General features: G+C 38.5%; 4 protein-coding genes and 3 non-coding genes across 10 annotated transcripts; 2 read left to right on the top strand and 5 right to left on the bottom strand.

Annotated features, from left to right (window-relative positions):
• Positions 1-660: 660 nt before the first annotated feature.
• On the bottom strand, positions 661-744 carry LOC127255049 (small nucleolar RNA Z196/R39/R59 family). Its single transcript, XR_007839551.1, has one exon. It is a non-coding gene; the product is annotated as a small nucleolar RNA Z196/R39/R59 family (small nucleolar RNA).
• A 94-nt stretch (positions 745-838) lies between these two features.
• LOC127255048 (small nucleolar RNA Z195/SNORD33/SNORD32 family) lies at positions 839-915 on the bottom strand. The gene has a single exon (XR_007839550.1). It is a non-coding gene; the product is annotated as a small nucleolar RNA Z195/SNORD33/SNORD32 family (small nucleolar RNA).
• Positions 916-1,021: 106 nt separating this feature from the next.
• On the bottom strand, positions 1,022-1,107 carry LOC127255059 (small nucleolar RNA U31b). The gene has a single exon (XR_007839560.1). It is a non-coding gene; the product is annotated as a small nucleolar RNA U31b (small nucleolar RNA).
• An 841-nt stretch (positions 1,108-1,948) lies between these two features.
• Positions 1,949-6,180, bottom strand: LOC127254516 (phytochrome E-like). 2 transcript variants are annotated; one of them, XM_051279652.1, is made up of 5 exons: positions 5,542-5,685; positions 3,667-5,314; positions 2,797-3,589; positions 2,432-2,725; positions 1,949-2,277 (listed from the first exon to the last, which is right to left on the bottom strand). In XM_051279652.1, exons 2-5 carry the CDS (start codon positions 5,099-5,101, stop codon positions 2,064-2,066), a joined length of 2,736 nt encoding a protein of 911 aa, XP_051135609.1. In that variant the 5' UTR covers positions 5,102-5,314; positions 5,542-5,685; the 3' UTR covers positions 1,949-2,063. The 2 variants fall into 2 exon arrangements, with proteins under 2 accessions (XP_051135609.1, XP_051135608.1); XM_051279651.1 differs by having other exon boundaries at positions 3,667-6,180.
• Positions 6,181-6,471: 291 nt separating this feature from the next.
• Positions 6,472-9,908, bottom strand: LOC127254518 (uncharacterized). Its single transcript, XM_051279656.1, has 9 exons — positions 9,432-9,908; positions 9,243-9,309; positions 8,830-8,858; positions 8,535-8,743; positions 8,061-8,179; positions 7,892-7,987; positions 7,744-7,819; positions 7,343-7,496; positions 6,472-6,899 (listed from the first exon to the last, which is right to left on the bottom strand). Exons 1-9 carry the CDS (start codon positions 9,636-9,638, stop codon positions 6,762-6,764), a joined length of 1,095 nt encoding a protein of 364 aa, XP_051135613.1. The 5' UTR covers positions 9,639-9,908; the 3' UTR covers positions 6,472-6,761.
• Positions 9,909-10,112: 204 nt separating this feature from the next.
• LOC127254517 (uncharacterized) lies at positions 10,113-16,861 on the top strand. 2 transcript variants are annotated; one of them, XM_051279653.1, is made up of 10 exons: positions 10,114-10,640; positions 11,262-11,305; positions 11,599-11,713; positions 11,806-11,926; positions 12,782-13,386; positions 13,697-13,985; positions 14,066-14,336; positions 15,330-15,494; positions 15,639-16,085; positions 16,189-16,861. In XM_051279653.1, exons 1-10 carry the CDS (start codon positions 10,457-10,459, stop codon positions 16,465-16,467), a joined length of 2,520 nt encoding a protein of 839 aa, XP_051135610.1. In that variant the 5' UTR covers positions 10,114-10,456; the 3' UTR covers positions 16,468-16,861. The 2 variants fall into 2 exon arrangements, with proteins under 2 accessions (XP_051135612.1, XP_051135610.1); XM_051279655.1 differs by lacking the exon at positions 11,262-11,305 and having other exon boundaries at positions 10,113-10,640.
• Positions 16,862-17,003: 142 nt separating this feature from the next.
• Positions 17,004-19,350, top strand: LOC127254519 (pterin-4-alpha-carbinolamine dehydratase 2, mitochondrial). Of its 2 annotated transcripts, none has more exons than XM_051279657.1 (7): positions 17,004-17,109; positions 17,186-17,232; positions 17,340-17,437; positions 17,776-17,861; positions 17,958-18,081; positions 18,917-18,985; positions 19,134-19,350. In XM_051279657.1, exons 1-7 carry the CDS (start codon positions 17,050-17,052, stop codon positions 19,223-19,225), a joined length of 576 nt encoding a protein of 191 aa, XP_051135614.1. In that variant the 5' UTR covers positions 17,004-17,049; the 3' UTR covers positions 19,226-19,350. The 2 variants fall into 2 exon arrangements, with proteins under 2 accessions (XP_051135614.1, XP_051135615.1); XM_051279658.1 differs by having other exon boundaries at positions 17,006-17,109; positions 17,326-17,437.
• Positions 19,351-19,379: the final 29 nt, after the last annotated feature.

The following is a 19,379-nucleotide window of genomic DNA, read 5'->3' as shown; positions in this document are numbered from 1 at the left end:
CATTTCTCCCAAAAAAAATAATAATAATAATAATATTAATACATTACACTATTATTTTTATATTATTTATACAATTCTTTATACCAATCTTTCATACAAATTTACTAAACACAAATTTACTAAACACAAACTTCTGAGCAAAACCACACTAACAAAATCCTCGTATTAAATTATATATGACGAAAGGGAGAAGACTTCCTAAAAGTTTTATACTATCAACCAAATACATATATTTTCTCCTATATAATCATGTCAAATATATTTGTACACCAAGTCTGTCCATTTTTTTCCACAAAAAATATATACATTACATTTATACAAATAACTTAAATATTTTTAATCGCTTATTTACAAAAATATGCATAGCAAACTTTCCAGTTTAAACAAGAACCCAAGACTAAATTTTTAACAAGAGAAAAAAATGAGTAAAATCTTATAACAACAAAGAGAATGAATGTAAGCAGGTTTAAAGTAACAAATGGCTTGAAAGTATTTAAGCCAGATGTGTCGCAACCTGTTCTCCAGGTAAATATCTGCCCTCAAAACGAAATGCCCAGAAATAAAATGCAATTCAGGACATTAGATACCAGGGGCAAAAATCATCTTTAAATTAAATCTGAAAATCAATATCGAAAGAAAGTACTCTGTAGATCTATTAGCAGTAATCTCAGCCGAAAGATGGTGAATTAGTTGTGATAATCACTGGTAAGTCATTAAAATCTAATGGCTTCATCATTGACTGCAGCAATAGATATTTAAATATCAAACTATAAACTATAGTTTACAATCAAAAATTATAAATTTGAAAAACAAAGAAATTAATCCTGAGATAAATGGCGAGAGATCAGATGGTAGTGCATGTTTGTTAATCATCATTCAAATGCAGAATAGGTGGATAAGCTCATCACACCTCTCCCCAAATATCTAACTATCAAAAGACTCTGTTCCAGAATCAAACCAATCGAAGTAAATATAAAAAGGAAATTTTGTAAAAAGAAAAACTTTGAATAAACGTTCGAGGAAATCAGATTAAACGTCAATCACCACATTGCACCGATTGATGGATGCAAATTAAGCCTGGGGCGACAAAATTCTATCATCATATTCCTCGAGGAACAACATCAAGTTATTCCAAATTCATCCGCAACACACAAAGGAAGCCAATAAACAAACTCAAATTAGAACAAATGATAAATCACACATATGAAACAACTGACGGAAAACCTAAAGGAAGAGACAGGAAGTGGAAAAGGAATCGGCAGTAATTCCCATTTCGCCTACAGAACTCAATTAGGGTTTTTGCTTACGTCTGCCGCTGCACCCGTTGGGTTTATATAGAAGAAAATTGATACGGGCTTTGCTCTTCAATTAGGGTTTCGAGTCAGGTCATCCGATGAGATATGGGAATTAACGGTCAGATCTTTAAAAGGCGACCCGAAGACCACTTGGCCCATTCTCTAGCTTATTTGTAATTTTTTATTTTTTTATTTTTTTTAATGAAGGAAATATTTTGTAATTTTTTAATATAAATATTTAGTTTATGTAATTTTTAAAAATTATGGTAATTAAAATATATATAAGTACATATATACATAATATTTATATGTATATTTCCTTTTGGAGTTATTTTTTAATAGATTAAAAAATAAAAATAATACTCTAAGTCATCCGTCTTAGATTTATTTTTTTGTCATTATACTTAATATATAGAATATTCTATTGCTTAGTGAATGAGTTAAATGTTTTGATATTTGATATTAATGTATTATTACTCAGAAATAATAAAAAAAATTAATTTGAATCGGAACGGAAAGAGTATATCCCTATGATAATAAGATATAGGTGATTCGCCTAATGTAATTTATCTGTCAAACCTAATTTGCAGGTATTAGATTCAGGCGGAAGTTTATCCAATACCCACTTTGGAGTAACGATGCGGATTTTCACCTCATAAAAAGTATATATATATATATATATATATATTGCACATACATAAATACAGCAGACGACATCATTCAACAGAAATCTCAAACAAAATCTGTAAATAAACAGGGAATGCATGACTATCTAGATTTCGACGATCTGAGTTCGACATCTACGAGGAAGTAGCATTTGTTCTGTTCCCTAATGTACCTCGCATTGCCCTTCATCATGCCAATGAGCTTCAGAGACAGGTTCAGCGCAGCTCCTTCTTGCGACGTCCACTCGCTGCTCCTCGTCGCCCCGAACATTTCTTCGATCAGAGATGATGGCAGACCCTGGCCCGGATGCGCCATTCTGATCATCGATACACAAGCATCACTATGTTAGAAAAACTTTCAACTTTGTTCGAGAAATATTTTTATGAATAGTACCGAATAGTTTTGAAAACATAAGTAAACAAAATATCCGCGGCAAAAAAACAGGAAAAAAAGAAAGCCTGAATGCATACCTGAATTGTAGATGAACAAACTCGTTTCCGTCTTGTATCATCTTCAATCCCGGGGAGACCTTAATTTCCACCCAACCATCGGGAGAACGCGAATGCTCGACTATGCTGAGCAAGAAATCCGAAAGGGCGAGCTGAAGCTTGATCTGATCGCCGTATACGCAGAGTGTCTTGATCTGCTCGGGGATGTCGTGGATGAGTTGCAGATTCTTTTCTCTCAACAGAAGCATGGCTTGACAAACAACTGCATTGACGACATTTCCCAAGATGAACTCGTCCATTTTCAACTCCATCTTGCTGCCGAGAAAGAAGGAAGCATTAACTCGAGCAGCATTGCATTTAATTATTATGGATCGACAGAGACTTACCCGTCTTCTAAACTCCCAAAAAGCGAGACGTCAATGATGGATGAGATCTGCCTTTCGCAGGCGTCATTAGCCTCGACAAACTGCTTCTGATCATCTGATATGACCGAGCCTTGCAGGAGCTGACGCGTGAAGCGAATCCCGTTCAGCGGATTTTGCATTTCTTGCCTAATGTAAGCCAACTCCTTAACCTTCGAAACATGTTCGCTTTCCTTCTTGTACTCGTTTTGATTCTCGGACATCAGCTGCAAGAAGCATAAGCACCCAATTACATTCCCATCCTCGTCTACTCGTTTATTCGCTGTCAGATACAGCTCGACAAACTCGCCTTTCCTGTCGAAAAATCCAAAGGGAAGCTTTTCGGTGTTGTGGCCACTGATGGCTCGATACAGAAGGATCATGAACTTAGTGAGTACATCTTGGCTTTTCAGCGGACAAATGCTCCCGAAGATTTCTCCGGGCAGCGTTTTCCCGATTATCTCATGTCGGAACCAACCGGTAAGCTTTTCCATCACTGCATTCCATTCAGAACAGCAAGCATTTTCGTCCGAAGCAAAAATGGGAGGAATCAAAGGGTTTACGCTCTGAATGATCGCCTTGTAATCGCCTTGCAAACGTATGAATTTGTCCGTTACTTTTTTCTCCGTGGTCACATCTTGACCAACAAAGCACACCCCTACGACGTTGTTTTGACAGTCTCGACTGGTGCACGCATTTGCCAGAAGGTATACAACCGAGTTCGGTGCGTGCGTCCCGAACTTCAGCATCTTAACTTCCACATTCTTGTCTTCCTTCCCTAATGAACACAAAAGACTATTTTAAGTTACGAAAACAGAAACAAGTAAGCAGCGTAGAATCGAACCATGTAATTACCTTGCAAAGCTCTGGTCAAGAGTGTCTCGACGACTTCACGAGAGTCTTGATGAACAACATCTTTAACGAGCGACTTTCCAGTAGCTTCGGACACATTCAACCCTGTCAACTCACACATTTTAGCATTCCACCCATTGATCAAACCGGATAAATCAACTCCAAAGATAGGAGCCATAGCTGTTTCAATTAACCGAACCATTTCAACTGCCACAGAAGTTAGCTCATCCAACTGCTGCCCATTGTAGTTGCTCGGCTGAGAATATATCACAGACTTGGGAACACTCTCTTGAAGCGAATCTCTCATTATAAGCTGCAAGGAATGAATCGCATTGATCTCTGCAGTCTCCCACTGTAAACTCCGGCTTTTAACAACTTCAAGAAATGCTATAAATGAAGATCTTGGGTGCATCGTTGCACCATCATCCTTGGCTTCTGGGCGATGCTTGGCACCCCCCCACTTGATCTCCTTTTCCGTGTGGGATCGAAACCAAAACAGGAAATCAGATGGAGTTATCCTTGCTGTAGCCATGCCACAAACTGCATCACCTAAAATGGCCCCTCCAGGATAGCCAGCATCAGAAAGACAATCAGTGCTCAGCCCCGTAGAATCACCATGGTTATTAAGCAACCATTCGACAATGTCTTTCAACTGTGCCTCAGTTGGAGTGACCCCGAGGAGCCAACATTTCCCACCATAGTACAACGCGGCGCCGTCGCACTTGACAAGATCCATGATGCTCGGAGACTGAGTCACTATCCCAAAAGGAGCATCACGGAGAAGCATGTCACATAACAAAGTTTGCATCCGAAGGATCTTCTTTTCAGCCATTTGTAACGCTAACTGAAGCTCCATATGAAGCTGCAGACCGAATGCTTGCATAAGGAACTCACAAGCATACCTAAGAGGGAAGGCAATGTACCTGGACGTTGTATGGTGGCAAACTACCAATCCCCATAGCTTCATGGAATCGCCATTGTTGACAACAACAGCCATTGTCAGTGAAGCAACCGACCCCATATTAGCCATGTACTGAGTGTGACATCCGTGAGGCGAGCGGATGGTGGAATTAACCAAACAAAGAGGCTGATTCAATTCCTCACTTTGAATAATCTTGACTGGCTGAGCATTGCAGTCACAGATCATCCTAACACGGTTTTGCTTAAACAAGAACCGTGCCGCTTGGGGAATATCTGTTGCAGGATAATGCAGTCCTAAGTAAGGATCCAAATCAGACCGCCTAATTTCCGATACAACCTCACCATGTTCATCGTCGTGAAACTTGTACACCATGACCCTGTCATACCCTGTAAGCCTCTGAACATCTTCTACCACAGTGTCACACAAAGCTCCTATATCGCCACCAGGATGCGACTGCAATCGAGAAATAGCCCTCAAAGCCAGTTTCTGTGATTGAACTGCGCCGGCATGAACCATTGCAGGATCACCAGAATGAGCAGGCTCCAAATCAATTACAATGCCCACATCAATCCTATGCAGTATTGCATAAAACCCCTTATGATTCCCCCTGGAATGCACCCATATTGGATTCAAGAAAGAGATTTCCCTTGAAGTAACAGCTTTAACTAATGAAGCCCTAGAATTAGGGGTGAAGAGGGTTCTTGCATCAACACCAATCAGGCCCTGACCCTGACCAGATTCAATAATTACAGCACTGCTCTTCAACCCCAACATATCGAAGCAATTCTCACTATAGCCTATGATTCTAAAACCAGGCTCTCTAATAGCAAGCATACAACCAAAGGGCTGCACCAAACCACCCCTCTGGATTCTAGACAAGTAAGCAATCATCTGCTCCTCGGTGCTGGGAGTGTGGGGAGCATGAGAAACTGATCTTGAGTAATTAAAAGACTTACCCGATACTCCCGACTGCTCGAACTCGGCCATCAATCGTGCATCCGCATTGTACTGAGCCATGGTTCTAGTGAAGTTGTTCATGTTGCTGGCTGCGGAGTAAGACACGGCCGTGCTGGTGATCTTGTTGTTTTGCGAGGTTGCTGCTGGGGTTTTGCCCTTTCTCCTCTCTGGCTCCATTTTTCAAGGGAAATCCCCCAATGTTCTTGTGCAACTTCAAGTGGGCTCTGCAGCAGGGCCAACAAGATTAGCTCCAATTGGATCGTTATCAAGTTTCAACAGTGTGTGCGTGAGTGTGCGTGGCTCCCATCTCTGTCAAAAAAAAGGGACTTGATTCATTATCTAGCTACATGATAGACAGATAGAGTCATTACAATCCTAATTCAGATTCAGAGACAAATTAAATTGCGGTTTGTCCTGTCAGGGGTAGAAACAGAACACAAAAGTGTATAGTTTCAAGATATCACATTTAACCATGTATAAATAGATAAATTAAACAACAAATAAAAGAGGGAACTTTCCTGTCCTGAAGCATGTATTTCAAGTTCCCACCACACATAACAACATACTGTGAAGCAAGCTGACTTGAGTCTTGAGGTGTGTGTAAGTGTGAATAAACTATAAAGAAATGGAAATGGAAGAGAATGTAGAGTAAAGAATCCAAAACAGAAGATGATGACAAACCATGAAAAGGATGGGGATTTTTGTGTGGCTGTGAATTTAGCCTTCACTATCTCCCCACCAAGTCTTCTCACATTATTGGTGGTGGACTGGGTGAGGTTATCATGTGCCCCAACTTCCAGCTTACACTAAAATGTCACCATCCATTGCTTCCGTTATTCCGTACAAGAAGTCTCCTCTTCACTAATCCACTCTTAAATCCTATTTATCAGTCACTCAATATATTGGTATCAGCACAACATGTTTCCTGTCACATTTTTAATAAGAATGACTAGAGTACACTAAAAGAGTTTACATTTGGTTTACAATAGATAACACGAAGCCACTCAATATCTTATAGAAGAGTGTATGTGGTTCTCAGTTTTGAAGTTTCAATACATTCAGTGTCAGTATTATTCAGTGTTACGAGGGATTCCCATTTTGAATAATGACAATGGAATTAAACATGTTTTATTTGATTATCATACAACAACAAAATTCTAAGTTAGAACTTAATAAAAAGTTGATGAAAGTCGGAACATAAGCAACAGAGTTCGCAGGGTCAGGAAGCCATCTGCAATTCTTCAAACAGATTGCAGGAAGTAGTCCAGAGTTCTTTAGCAAGATTGGCATTGTAAGAAAGTGGGGAAGAATTCAGAGTTCGACCATTTCCTCCAAAAAAGTAAACTCCCGATACCTCCTGGAAGATAGAAATAGTTCAATGTGTTACCTAAAGCATGCTTCAAATAAAATAAGTAAACTACATAAATCACCTGCCTAAATTTGATGGTAAAGCCTATGACATTGGTCCACAGAGTTATGCTAAAGTAGTGAAGATTGAAGAAGTTCTAACTCCCATCATCTGCTTAATGTTGACCAAACAAGTATCTAGAATTTTAGAATGCTGTTCTGTTGCGGGTATTTATTCCTGAGTTTTGACTTAAAGAACAATATTAATATATCCTTCATAGCAGTGGTTACACAACAAGCACACTTTTACCTAATCTTTTACCATGTTGACTGTGTGACTACTGGTAGAACATTATATTGTTGGTACACTAAAACAAAAAGACAATATAGAATGACACAACCTTATCTAGAAATGTCCTAGACAATAGAGGCTCCATGGAATTCAATACTTACTGGAGGAGCTAGTGCGGCATCTAGGACAGAGGACACGCCTTCTTCAGAGGACCGAACAACACCCAAAGGTGTGAGAGCTATGTATGACATCTCTGCAAGACAAGGAGGAACTTGCCGCATGATATTGGTCTTCACCATCCCAGGATCCGCAGCACTTAATGTCAGAGCAGAATTATGCAATTAGTCAGAAATTTACAGAAGATACACCAACTGGACTGTTATATATTAATAAACATAGAAAACAAGCTCAATGTTGCCAATTAGTGCAGAAGATGGAAACGTTCGGGTGGGAATGATATAACTGATTGCCCCATCCATTTTCTTTTGATGAACTCTATTCATCATTTAATGGTTTATTTGGAACATGGTTGCATATTTAAGCAAAGAGAATAAAAACTTACACAACAGAGATGTGCTGAGATTTCTCCAGGAGACTAATTTGTTTGTGAAGCTCATATGCAAAGAGCAGCATGCAAACTGTCAATGAGTAACACAATTTCAGAATGGCTTTTGTGAATGTGTGTAGACTTCTTTGACTAACATGCTTACATTTAGAGTACTCATAAATATGTGCATACGGGTAGCCTTTTGATTTCAGAAAACACCTTCCTGTAACAGCTTCGAGGTCTGCCCGCTTGCAGCAAACTGAAGCAGAAATATAGTGTAAGTATTATCACGTAAAGTGAAAATTATTAAGAGGGGAAAACCAGAGAGCTACCACTCCAGTGAGTAAATGATGACACATTGACCACACGAGCAGGGGTAGGGCTATTTTCCAGAAGGGGAAGTAAAGTTTTGGTAAGACAAAATGGTCCAATATAATTAGTAGCCATCATCCTGTAAATTTGAGAAACACAAGAACTCAAGTCAACCATTCTTCAAAAAAATACACACCTTATTTTTAATGGAAAAAGAAATGCAGAAAATTATCAATGAACATGATAAACTACATCACAATGTGAAAAAAATGCAAAACTGCAGTTATAAATCTTTAAGCTGTGAAAGTTGCTTATAAGACTTAATATGAGAGGTAATATACATAATCTTGCTTATTTGGTTGTTTACTAGACATGTTTTATATCAGTGACAGCTAGTGTTTTTCTTTTGTAGAATACAGTGGTTGACTAAGTGAGAAAGAATTTCACCAAATGAACTCTATGAAAGTTGAAAAGAAGTATGTTAGAAAAATAACTCATCGTATCCTTCAGATGTGAATCTTTGTGATGTTGCCAGGATCCCAGCATTATTTATCAAGAGTTGAATAGATGAATGCATGCCCGAATCCCTTTGCCATTGCTGAAACAACTGTTTGAACTCAAGGATTGACTTGAAGGAAGATAAATTGACCTCAAAAGCTTTCAGACAAGCCTCATGATTTTGCCTCTTGATATCAGATATAACCTGAATCACAGATTGGATTTCATAAATTAAAAGCTAACAGCTCGGGGCAACTTATGATCGATCCAAACAAAGACTAGAAACCCCACCTTCATCAGCTTTTCAGATGACCTAGAAACTGCAAGTACAAATAAGATGAATGATATTCAACTGAGGAACAAGTGAAACATTTGTGTTTTCATCTTTGAAATGGGAATGCAAGGAATTACTTGGACTATTTGATAGAATTACCGATGCAAGTATTAGACAACCCACATATCTAATGTTACATATAAATTCCAGGTTAAAATCACTAGTCTCCTTCATCTCTGCAAACAATATTTATTCTTATGGATAGTCTTATTGACTCCAAAAAAAATGCATAACTATCTGGAGAAGACATCCTCCAGGAGCACATTCAATTCCCCAGAACAGACGATAGTTTCTGAGCAAACTCAGCACGAATCATTTAAATTTCCATATATCAGATTTCAGTACAAAGAATAAGACACAAATTGGTTACCTAGAACAACATAAAACCCTTCCTTGGAAAGAGCATGTGCAGCTGCAGCACCCAATCCAGATGTAGCCTGAAATTATGAATTCGAAAACACATTCCCAAACATATCAACAAATTTGTCAACATGCAATCACAACAAAAACACACGCACATGTATTGTTTCATAATTTTGAAGTCACTGCAGATTAATACCCCCGTTACTATGCACACCGGCCTCTGCACAGCGTCGGCGGCGAAATTCGAGTCCTTAGGCGAACAACGAGAGTAACGCTTACGTGTTTGAGTGATTAGCTTCAAATGAGAAAAGATGAGAGAAAGAGTCCAGAGCACTCCCGCTCTCCAGAACGCAGCGCTGCAAATAAAACCAAAAGCCTCCAACACAGCTTTCCCGACTGCCATAGTTTTCCCCTTTTTCAATCACAAAACTAAAAGAAAAAACGATTCTCCGCCGCAAGGAGATCAGACCACGCATACACAATGGCCCAACTTTCTTCAAATGTCCACAACCTCGTCCTCATCTTTGCCAATAAATTCAACCACTTGCTTGTAACTCAACCCACGCATCTGGCACTCGAAGCTGACTGACAAGGCTGGCAAAGAACGTGCTATGAGAGCATGAGCATGCGTCAGAACGAAGGAGAAAGTGTGAAGAACTGACAGTTGCAGGAATCCCGGGACGATGACTCTCTTGTCCACGTGACCTGCACGTGATTCCCTGGCTGGGCTTTCAGCTCTAGCCCAATTTGAAATTGATCAACGTCAGTCAAGCCCAATTTCAATCTGATTCGTACGTAATTAATTAAGCTTGATTAATTAATTAGAGTAATCGAGTAGTTCCAATTTACAAAGCGGAATTTCAAAACAGCCAATAAAAAAGGCAAAAGCTTTCCGTGTCGACACCATTTACAAACCCACAGAAGGGAACCAGAGAGACAAAGCCCGGTAAACCTGACACCGAAGCAGATACTCGAGGTAGAGAGAAGAGGAATAGGGTTTCTTACGAGCAATCGATATATATATATATATATAGAGAGAGAGAGAGAGAGAGAGAGAGAGAGTTGTCGGACGGGAGGCCGCCGTCTGTCTTTTCTGGTTCCGTTTGATTTCTGTGTTTTTGTATTTAAATATTTGGGAAGAGACAGTAACAAGGGGGAATTTTGAGTGGAGGAAGGTAGGGCAAAGCGCTGGCTTTGCGGGGTTAGATCTGTTTCGGAAGGATGAGTTCGGACAGGGGAAGCGGCGCCGGCAATGGTGCCGGGGTGCAACCGATTCCCGCGGGGTCGCGGAAGGTAGTTCAGAGCTTGAAGGAGATAGTTAGCTGCTCCGAGGCGGAGATCTATGCTGCTCTCAAGGACTGTAATATGGACCCTAACGAGGCTGTTGATCGTCTACTCTCTCAAGGTTTTTACTCGGAACCCTAAATTTTGCAAGAAATATATTTATTTATTTATTTAGGCGGCGCTTCGTTTCTTCAAAGTGATTGTGAGGTTCTTTAAGTGTTTAATATACTTGGTCTGAAGTTCACGCTTTAGTCTTGTGATTGCGTCTAAGAGTACTTTTGTTTGTCATACTTTGGTCTTTTGATCCAATGTGCTTGCTTTACTGTTTTATTTGCATATGTGACAAATCTCTTTATTTTGCTCTTAGTCATATTTTATGCCTGATCAGATATGGTACTGAAATTGTGTTGTCAAGGAGTAGCTGCTGTTTTGCACTTGTTTGCCATTACACCTTTTCTTGGGGTGATTCTGCTCTGGTTACCTGATGTATACAGTAAATGTGATATTTGATCACTGCTAATCACTTTCATGTTTGTGTGGGCAGATGAATCTTCTTTTTTAGTTGTCTGGCGTACTAGTTTTTAATTTCCTGTATGATGTCTTTATATCAATTGTTCGCAAGCTTTAAGTTAGCTGTAGTAGGAGACTGATGATATGATTTATAGTTGTATCAGTATGCAATGATGCCATATAGTCATTTCTTTTTTAAGGTACATCTGACATGCTTTTTACAATTGTTTAGATCCTTTCCATGAGGTCAAGAGAAAACGGGAAAAGAAAAAAGAGGTTTGTGATTGTCTCTATACATAAATTCAATTAGTGCTGTGTGATAGCAGATTGTCCAATCTTATTATTGAAGGAGCTCTCACAGACCAAAAACCAGATTACTTTATTGTCGTACCCTGTGGAACAAGAAAAACTTCCCTGGCTTTTGGTCTTGACTGATATGTATCCTACTACTCTCATCAATTGTCAATTTCTGTAGTTATTGCTCCTTAATGCCAACGCATTGTGAATTATGAGATAAGTTTGATGGATCTTGCTGTAACATGGTGTTCTTTTCTATTGAAACTCTTCAGAGTAAAGATAACCCTGGGTCAAAGTCAAAAGGTGCAAATAGTACTTCAAATCGAGGTGGCAAAGGTGGTTCAGACCGTTATATTGGCCGTTCCTCAGCATCATATAATGTTTCTGGTGTGTTTTTATCTCAAAATTTTCTTTTGTTGAAACATTGTGGACTACACTCTGTGTGTGTGTGTACATATATCTTACTGTGTCATTATCAGAACCTTCGCACCATGGGAAATCTACACATAAGAGAGAGAATGGATCAACTCGTCATACAAATTATATATCTACACCTTATATGTCAGAAAATATTGGAAGCTGGGGATCTTCAGGACTCAGGTTTGTTCATTTGAAACTATTAGCTGAATGCTAAAACTAGAATGCTTTCTTGATGGACTTAGTCTTGCCACAGATAATAGAACCGTTGCACACATTTTGTAACTATGGCAATATGTTTTATGAATTTTTTATTTGATTTGACCATAATAATATGCATATCCACTTATTTCTATATATCTCATACACTTCCTAAGTTCTCATAATTTTTTTCATACAATGAATTTTTCAATTTGTTGATATGAAATCAAACTAGGTTTAACCAGTAATATTAACAATAAAAAATATAAACAACATGCAACAAATTAACTTGCATATCAAGGGTAACCAATTCTTGATTCATGAAAAACACCCAACTTCATCTGATTAATCTAGTGAAAGCAATGGTCAGGGGTGGGTTCACTTGTCCCCCCCCCCCCCCCCCCCCTCCCTCCTTATTATTCAATGTAGTGATCTGCCGTTTCTCCTAAAAAAATATCACATTCAACAGCAATCCATTCAAAACATCACCTCAACCAACCATTTTTATCTCAAGAACAACAAAACCGGAAACACAGAAGTAAAATTAAAAGCACGAGTGATCACACTTCAGATTTCTCACACTTTAGAAAATATAGCTTTAGGTGAGGATATAAACATTGCTTCCATGAGGTTTACTGTAGCAAAGTAATGCGCCTCTCCTCCACCGAAGGTTGGAATTGTTGTAGATGTTAATTTTACAACCTTAATTGTTTTTTAACATCTTGTCCCAACATAACTCTAGTGAGCATGAGGTTTTGTTTCCCAGCTGGTTTGTGCTTCCCCCCCCCCCCCCCCCACCCTTTTTTTTTTGATGTTTCCCTGCATTTTTTGTTGCAGTGATTCTGCTGAAACTAAAGAATCCTTTGCGTATACTGCTGATGGTATGACATCTGCTGCACAGCCTAGTGGATTTCAGACTGCTTGGATGGGTGTTCCTGGTCAGGTCTCCATGGCTGATGTCGTACGGATGGGCAGGCCAAACAATAAACCGTCAGTCATGCCAAATTCATCTCATCACATCATCCAAAATCCCTCCACAACTGAATCATTTCAGGTTGAAAGATACACTGAAGATCATTCTCCTGGAGCTCTTCAATCTGAAGCACTTTTGGTGCAGAATGCCTATGATGAATGGCCTTCTGTAGAGGAGCCAGAAATTCCAAATGTGGTATCTGTACCAGAGTATAGTACAGAGACCAAGCTGCATCCAGGTACTGAAGGTGTAACATCTGACAGTGTTAATCTGCATCCTCATGTAGGAGTTCAAGAAATAGATGATGATAAAATTGGAAATTCTGGAGGAAATAATGCAACATCAAGTTCTATACCTAAAAGGAAGAATGAAGAGGATGACTCAAGAGGTGCATCTCTGTCTGGAAATGATTTGCATGAAAAGAGTGGCTCCTATCAGTCTGAGGCTAGTGATTTTGAGCAGGAAGAAGGTGATGGTTTTCTATACATGGTTTGTGATAAATACCTCTAGAGCACATGCTATGTTGATTATTGTATTTTCCAACGTTTACATACTGTATTTGCCTTGTGATAGTTATCTTCCATCATTGTTTGTCTTTGTTGCAAGTTGAATTCTAGAGCTTTGTGCATGATTCTTATTTACTGAGTAGGGTCACTAGTTCTGGTCCTTGTCCAAATTGTGGATATATCTTAATTTAGCTGCAATCCTTGTATGTATGTGTGCTGTATATATTTATATGGCTGCTTAATTCATGTCTACACCCTACTGTGATGTTGCAGATGATGAAATTGATGCTTCAGTAACATCAGTCACCAGAAACTTGCAGCAACTAAGTGTAGAGAAGGATGAGAATGGATTTCCATCCGAGGAGAATACGCGCACTGTGGTCATTCCAGAACATTTGCAGGTGCAAACAGTGGATTGCTCGCACCTGAACTTTGGTAGTTTCAGACCAAACGTGAATCCTGCATATTCTTCTGGGCCTACAGCATCTGTCCCTGTGGAAACTAATTTGGATTTGGTGCATGATGAAGCTGATATTTCATCAGTTGGGCATTCAGATACAAGGTGTCAAAATTAATAACATTTCAGTGTTTGGTTTATATATTTAATTCTAAAATCATCTCTTCATTCTGTTTTTGTTGCAGACATTCTGAGTATTATGTTGATGGCTCTATTAGTAATGATCCTGATAGTGGGTTATTCCATAGAGCTGGTGCTAATGTTGGAAGCTATGATACGCCATCTGCTCCACAGCCAGAGGAGTTGAAACCTGAAAGTGCTGAAGTGGTTCCTGGGAACCAATATTCCTTTCCTTCTAGTTCTGGTTATGCCTTTGATGATCAACCAAACCTAACAGCCCCTTTCAATAGGACCGGTTCCCAGATGCCAGATCTTGCACCATTTTTAAATGTTATGGTAAAGTATATTCTGCCAAATACTTTATGGTTTTATGGAAATAAATTATTATTATATCTGGACTGCTTTTTAAGGTGAATATGCATGTTATAATGATTTTATCATTGTAAACTTGTAAAGTCTCTTTGGAGTTTACTGATTGACCTTTTGTATAGCGAGTGGAATAATTCATGGATTGCAAACTGATTTTAGTTTGTCCTGATCACCACCTATTTACAATCTCATTGTGCGTATAAGGTAGTTAACAGGTTGATTTAGGTTTGTACGCACATTATGTGCTCTACCTTAAAATATTTCCATAGCATTCATGATCGTGAGAAGTCTTCTAGAATCTATGGTGCATCTTACTTTGTTGTTGATTGATTTCAATGGGAACTATGATATTATTATACGCCATATTCTTTCTTACCACCACAAATAGCTAGTGTTTACTTGTGTGATTTTACTCTGGATTTTACTATTCCAACTTTCTTTTCTCTCCAAAAGCATCAAATCAAATATTCAATTTTTATTTATTTTATTACACTAAAATCTTATTTTATATATATTTATATCACATCAAACAACTATTTTAATTCAAAATTTCACTATTCAAAATCAAAACCCAAATTAAAAACCACAAGTAAACACAATATTATATAATGTTGGTATCTCATCTCATATTTTCATTTTGGATTAGGGTTTCATGGTAGTCAATCTCTGCCATATTGTTATTATGGAATATTTTTGTCCTTATGAGGGTGTGGATGTCCTATGTGATATGGAACTTATTAGACATAACTCAATTGTTTTAACCAAGCACCAACTATATGATGATGCTCTTAACCAATTGTTTTACATCTGAGATTTCTCTTCATTCTGGTTTACATTCCTTCCATTCAGTCCTTGAACTTGCATCCTTTTATATTTGATGGCATGCATCTCATTTTCAAGTATTCGACAGCTTTTATTTTCTTATTGAATTTCTTGCTTCTGATGGTTTTTTCACCACAGCACCACCACACAAATTCGCTGCCAAGCACTTTGTTGGCTGAGAATGCTCAACCCAATAGAGAATCTGAACTTCAGTATTCTGCTTTTCCTGTAACACAATCCTTGTCCTCTAAATATGGAAATGCTGCCTCTTCCATTGGTGCTTCAGCAATTTCTATGTCAGAGGTACCTGTTAGAAACTAAATGCTTAGTGAAGTTCTATTGCATCTATTAGCTAGTGTAGGGGCAGTCTATGGTGAAATGTTAATTTGAAATCTAAACACTACTATATGTCAGACTCGTCTGATTCTGCCTTTTGGAATGATTTAGGCTCTCCGGAATGCTGGCCTCTCATCAACACAGCCCACTCCACAGACCCTTCTTGGAGCTAACGTTGCAACTGGACCTCCCATGCCTCAACAGCTAGCTCTACATTACTCTCAGCCAACACTTCCTTTGGGACCGTATGCCAGCATGATGGGCTACCCCTTTTTGCCTCAGAGCTATGGTTACTTGCCTTCTGCTTTTCCACAATCCCTTCCTGGCGGCAGCACTTACCATCAATCCCTGGCATCAGTACTTCCTCAGTACAAAAGTAGTGTTTCTGTCACTAGTTTACCTCAGTCAGCGGCTGTCCCTTCTGGATACGGTGCTGCACTGGGAGGTAATGCAACAGTTCCTGGAAGTTACTCAGCAATGCCTTCTGGAACAAATCTAAGTTACGATGATGTCTTGAATTCTCAGTTGAAGGATAATGCCCACTTGCTCATGCAACAGGTATTCTGGATCCTACAATCACTTTAGTTACTTTCTTGCTACATTTTTCGCAATATGTAATTCAACTTGTATATTTGTTTTACTGTTTATTGTATTTTTGCAGAATGAGAACCTTGCTGCATGGCTTCATGGCCCCAATCCAAGAACAATGCCGGCACAATACAATTACCCGGGACATAATCAGCAACTGGTTGGACTTAGGCAAGGCCAACCACAGCAACAGCAGCAGCTGCCACAGAGCTATGGAACCCCAGGATATCCGAATTTCTACCACTCTCAGTCCGGTAACTTGATCGATCAGCAACAAAACCCTAGAGACGGATCGCACAACAATCCTCAAGGACAGCCGAAGCAATCCCAAATGTGGCCCAACAACTACTAATCCACACCCCAGCCTTTTCAGCAGCCTGTAATGATGAATCCCACCATTATCTGATGCAAGTTCACGATCTCCATAGTGCCTCCCCCTTGTGTTGATTACACTATAAAACTGTTTTCTTTAGGAAAGCGGGGTGCTGATCTTGTGCTTGTCTTTGCTGTGCTTCCCTGTTCTGCTTGCATTTCCTGATTTAGATCTACTCACTTTAGCCTAGAAAAAGCTTGCTTCTGTTAGATACAAGCAGTTGCTTGATGATGATCTAATCTTTGTTTCTTGACCTGGACTTTGAACTCAATCTGTGGATTTGCTGCTGTATCAGTAGTTTGTGTACTGTACTATATAAGAACTGATTTTTATATATTTTTTTATATATGGAGTTGCCCACTTTGCAGCATCAGATTATATTCCATCATCTCTAGATTATATTGGATCATTGTTAATCGTTAGATTAGATTAAGTTTATCTCCACCGTCCATCTATCAATATTGGGAACATTGCTTTAAAACCATGGACTATAAGGATATTGGGCCGGCCCGTTAAAGGCGAAGTCGCCACGACGTCGTTTTAAGAACGTTTGTGATTGTGATGGAGTCTAGTACGATGGCGCTCCAATCTCGTCTCTGCGCGCTCTCCTGCAACGCTCGGGTACGTCTCTGTCATCTCACTCTCCGTCGCGCATTTCTTGATTCAGGTTTTGAATTAATACGTTGATTTTGTTTAGGCGCTACTGACGCCGCTTTCGCAGTGCGCCTTGGGCCACCGTGGATGGTACTTTCCTATTTGTTCGATGATCGTGAAATTAGTTTAGTTTTTCGTTATTCGTTTTTATGAGCAATTGATTCAGAAAGTGAAGAACAACAGTACTTTGCTTACAGTTCAAGTCTTCGTGTAGCTGATGTACTTCATAGCTGCGAGGGAGGCTCGTCAAATAAAAGCAGTTATAATGGGACCAGAGCTTACTGTAGTGGCGGAGGTTAGGCGTTAGCAAGTTATATATATATACGATTGTCTTTCTTTGGTTTCGAAATTGACGCCCATGGTACTCCCTGCTTTCTCTGATACAGTTTGTACTTAAAAGTGTTTATAATTTTTAGCTCTTCTCTCAATCCCAGTGGACATGGCACTCAAAATTTTTCATAATCTAAATATCTGGGTAACTGTATATATGCTTTATTGTGCTGTTAATTAATCTTTGCTCAACTCAACTTAGATTGGTTAATTTGCATTGTAAGTTTTGTGAATGAATCACTTTTCTATGTTAAAGAAATTCTATAAGAGAATTGTACTGATGCGATATTTGAATGCTGATAGATCTTTCAGCTAAAAAATGTGTGCCTTGCAACTCTAAAGATCTGAGGCCTATGACTGAGGATGCAGCGAACAAGTTAATGAAACAGGCATGGAATAGCTCTTTTGCTATCTAATTATCCATATGTTATATTTAATATTCTTCAGTTTGATCTGGGCTTTATAATTTCTATTTGATGATTCAGGTTCCCGGATGGAATCTGGTAAGCGAAGGTGGGGTCCAAAAGCTGAATGGGTCATGGAAAGTTAAGACATTCGTGAAAGGCATGGATTTTCTTCAGCTCGTAGCTGATGTTGCAGAAGCAGAAGGTATATTGATCAACTATCCTCATTGACAATGCATATGTATAGTAGTGTGTCTCATGTGTGTAGGCCATTTTTCCATTACAAGTTTTCATTCTTTCTCTGAAGCCAATGCCTACATTATATATATATATATATGAATTCACGTAGCGAATTTAATGATCTAGTTTTTATAATACTAGTACTTTAGTAATTTTGCATATATTTGATTCTCAGTGTGTTGAATGAGTATTAAATGTGTGTTGTTTGTTGTTATAAATATTACTGACTAAAATGTTAAATGGAGAGTTGTATATATCTATATGTATAAGGTTGTCTAAACATTTCTAAGTTATTTTACCGAATAATGTTGAATGGATATTAATCATGTGCTTCTTGTAGTATTTATATCTATTGCTGATTATATATTATATTAACGATGTGTTGTTTGTATCATATATGTAAGGTGGTCTAAATTTTCTATATTATTTTTCAAATAGTGATGAATGAATGTACATGTGTTGTTTGTATCTATATAAATTATTCACTACATATTAGCCATATGTGTTTTCAAATTCCTGTTCAAATTTGATAACGGTGCTCTGAAAACTATGCTGCTGTATGAAACCAATTTTATATCCTCTTTAACCAGCAAGGGTTAGGTATTTAACTAATATTGTGTTTTCACAACGCTCCATCTTTGCTGTGTGTGCTGAATCGCGAATCATAAGCCGGGCTTGGTTTGAATTGCTTCTCTAACCATACCCTTCATCAAGAATTGAAATCCATTATAGAGCAACTTACTTTCTGTGTCTATGTTCAAGTTGGATTCTGTTCTCTAAATTCTTTTCTTGTTTCATAGGCCATCATCCCGACCTTCATCTCATCGGATGGAACAATGTGAAGATCGATATATGGACTCATGCAGTGGGTAAGAATATTTGCAATCATATTGCCAATTCTCATGATTTGTTTCATAGATTTGAATATTTGCAACCTTCATATTGCCAATTCTCATGAAGTTATATGATTTATCCTTTCTAAGAAAGCTAAGCAGAGCTACTTCCATGATGGTGTAGGTGGACTCACTGAGAATGACTTCATTCTTGCTGCCAAGATCAATGGACTTAATTTCCATGACCTTCTGAGAAGAACTCCAACTAATAAATGACTTGCTATCCCTCCACAGCTTTTTATCATTTGCTTGCATCTGATGCAATAATTAGGGTTTGGTTCTTTAGATTGGATTGGGAAAAAGTTTTATTTAAATTTGATATTAAATAATGTTTGATGAGATATTTGTGAAAGAGAAAATTGTTTTTTTT

Source organism: Andrographis paniculata, unplaced genomic scaffold (genome assembly GCF_009805555.1).
Source record: "Andrographis paniculata isolate CXL003 unplaced genomic scaffold, ASM980555v1 Contig52END, whole genome shotgun sequence".
NCBI classification, from domain to species: Eukaryota; Viridiplantae; Streptophyta; class Magnoliopsida; order Lamiales; family Acanthaceae; genus Andrographis; species Andrographis paniculata.
Note: the sequence above shows the minus strand (reverse complement) of the source record. Positions and strands in the feature narration are given on the sequence as shown.

Bases quoted from the DNA above. Each gene is read 5' to 3' on its own strand.
- LOC127254516 (XM_051279651.1), bottom strand. From the start codon at position 5,719: ATGGAGCCAGAGAGGAGAAAGGGCAAAACCCCAGCAGCAACCTCGCAA. The intron at 2,726-2,796 runs GTAAGTCTCTGT...CTTTCTCGGCAG, and splicing joins TTTGGGAGTTTAGAAGACGG to CAAGATGGAGTTGAAAATGG. The intron at 2,278-2,431 runs GTATGCATTCAG...ATCGATGATCAG, and splicing joins TTTGTTCATCTACAATTCAG to AATGGCGCATCCGGGCCAGG.
- LOC127254518 (XM_051279656.1), bottom strand. From the start codon at position 9,638: ATGGCAGTCGGGAAAGCTGTGTTGGAGGCTTTTGGTTTTATTTGCAGC. The intron at 8,859-9,242 runs GTAACCAATTTG...TTGTACTTGCAG, and splicing joins AGGGTTTTATGTTGTTCTAG to TTTCTAGGTCATCTGAAAAG. The intron at 7,820-7,891 runs GTAAGCATGTTA...ACTCATTGACAG, and splicing joins TATTTATGAGTACTCTAAAT to TTTGCATGCTGCTCTTTGCA.
- LOC127254517 (XM_051279653.1), top strand. From the start codon at position 10,457: ATGAGTTCGGACAGGGGAAGCGGCGCCGGCAATGGTGCCGGGGTGCAA. The intron at 11,714-11,805 runs GTGTGTTTTTAT...TGTCATTATCAG, and splicing joins AGCATCATATAATGTTTCTG to AACCTTCGCACCATGGGAAA. The intron at 14,337-15,329 runs GTAAAGTATATT...TTTTCACCACAG, and splicing joins CACCATTTTTAAATGTTATG to CACCACCACACAAATTCGCT.
- LOC127254519 (XM_051279657.1), top strand. From the start codon at position 17,050: ATGGAGTCTAGTACGATGGCGCTCCAATCTCGTCTCTGCGCGCTCTCC. The intron at 17,233-17,339 runs GTACTTTCCTAT...CTTTGCTTACAG, and splicing joins GCCTTGGGCCACCGTGGATG to TTCAAGTCTTCGTGTAGCTG. The intron at 18,082-18,916 runs GTATATTGATCA...CTTGTTTCATAG, and splicing joins TGATGTTGCAGAAGCAGAAG to GCCATCATCCCGACCTTCAT.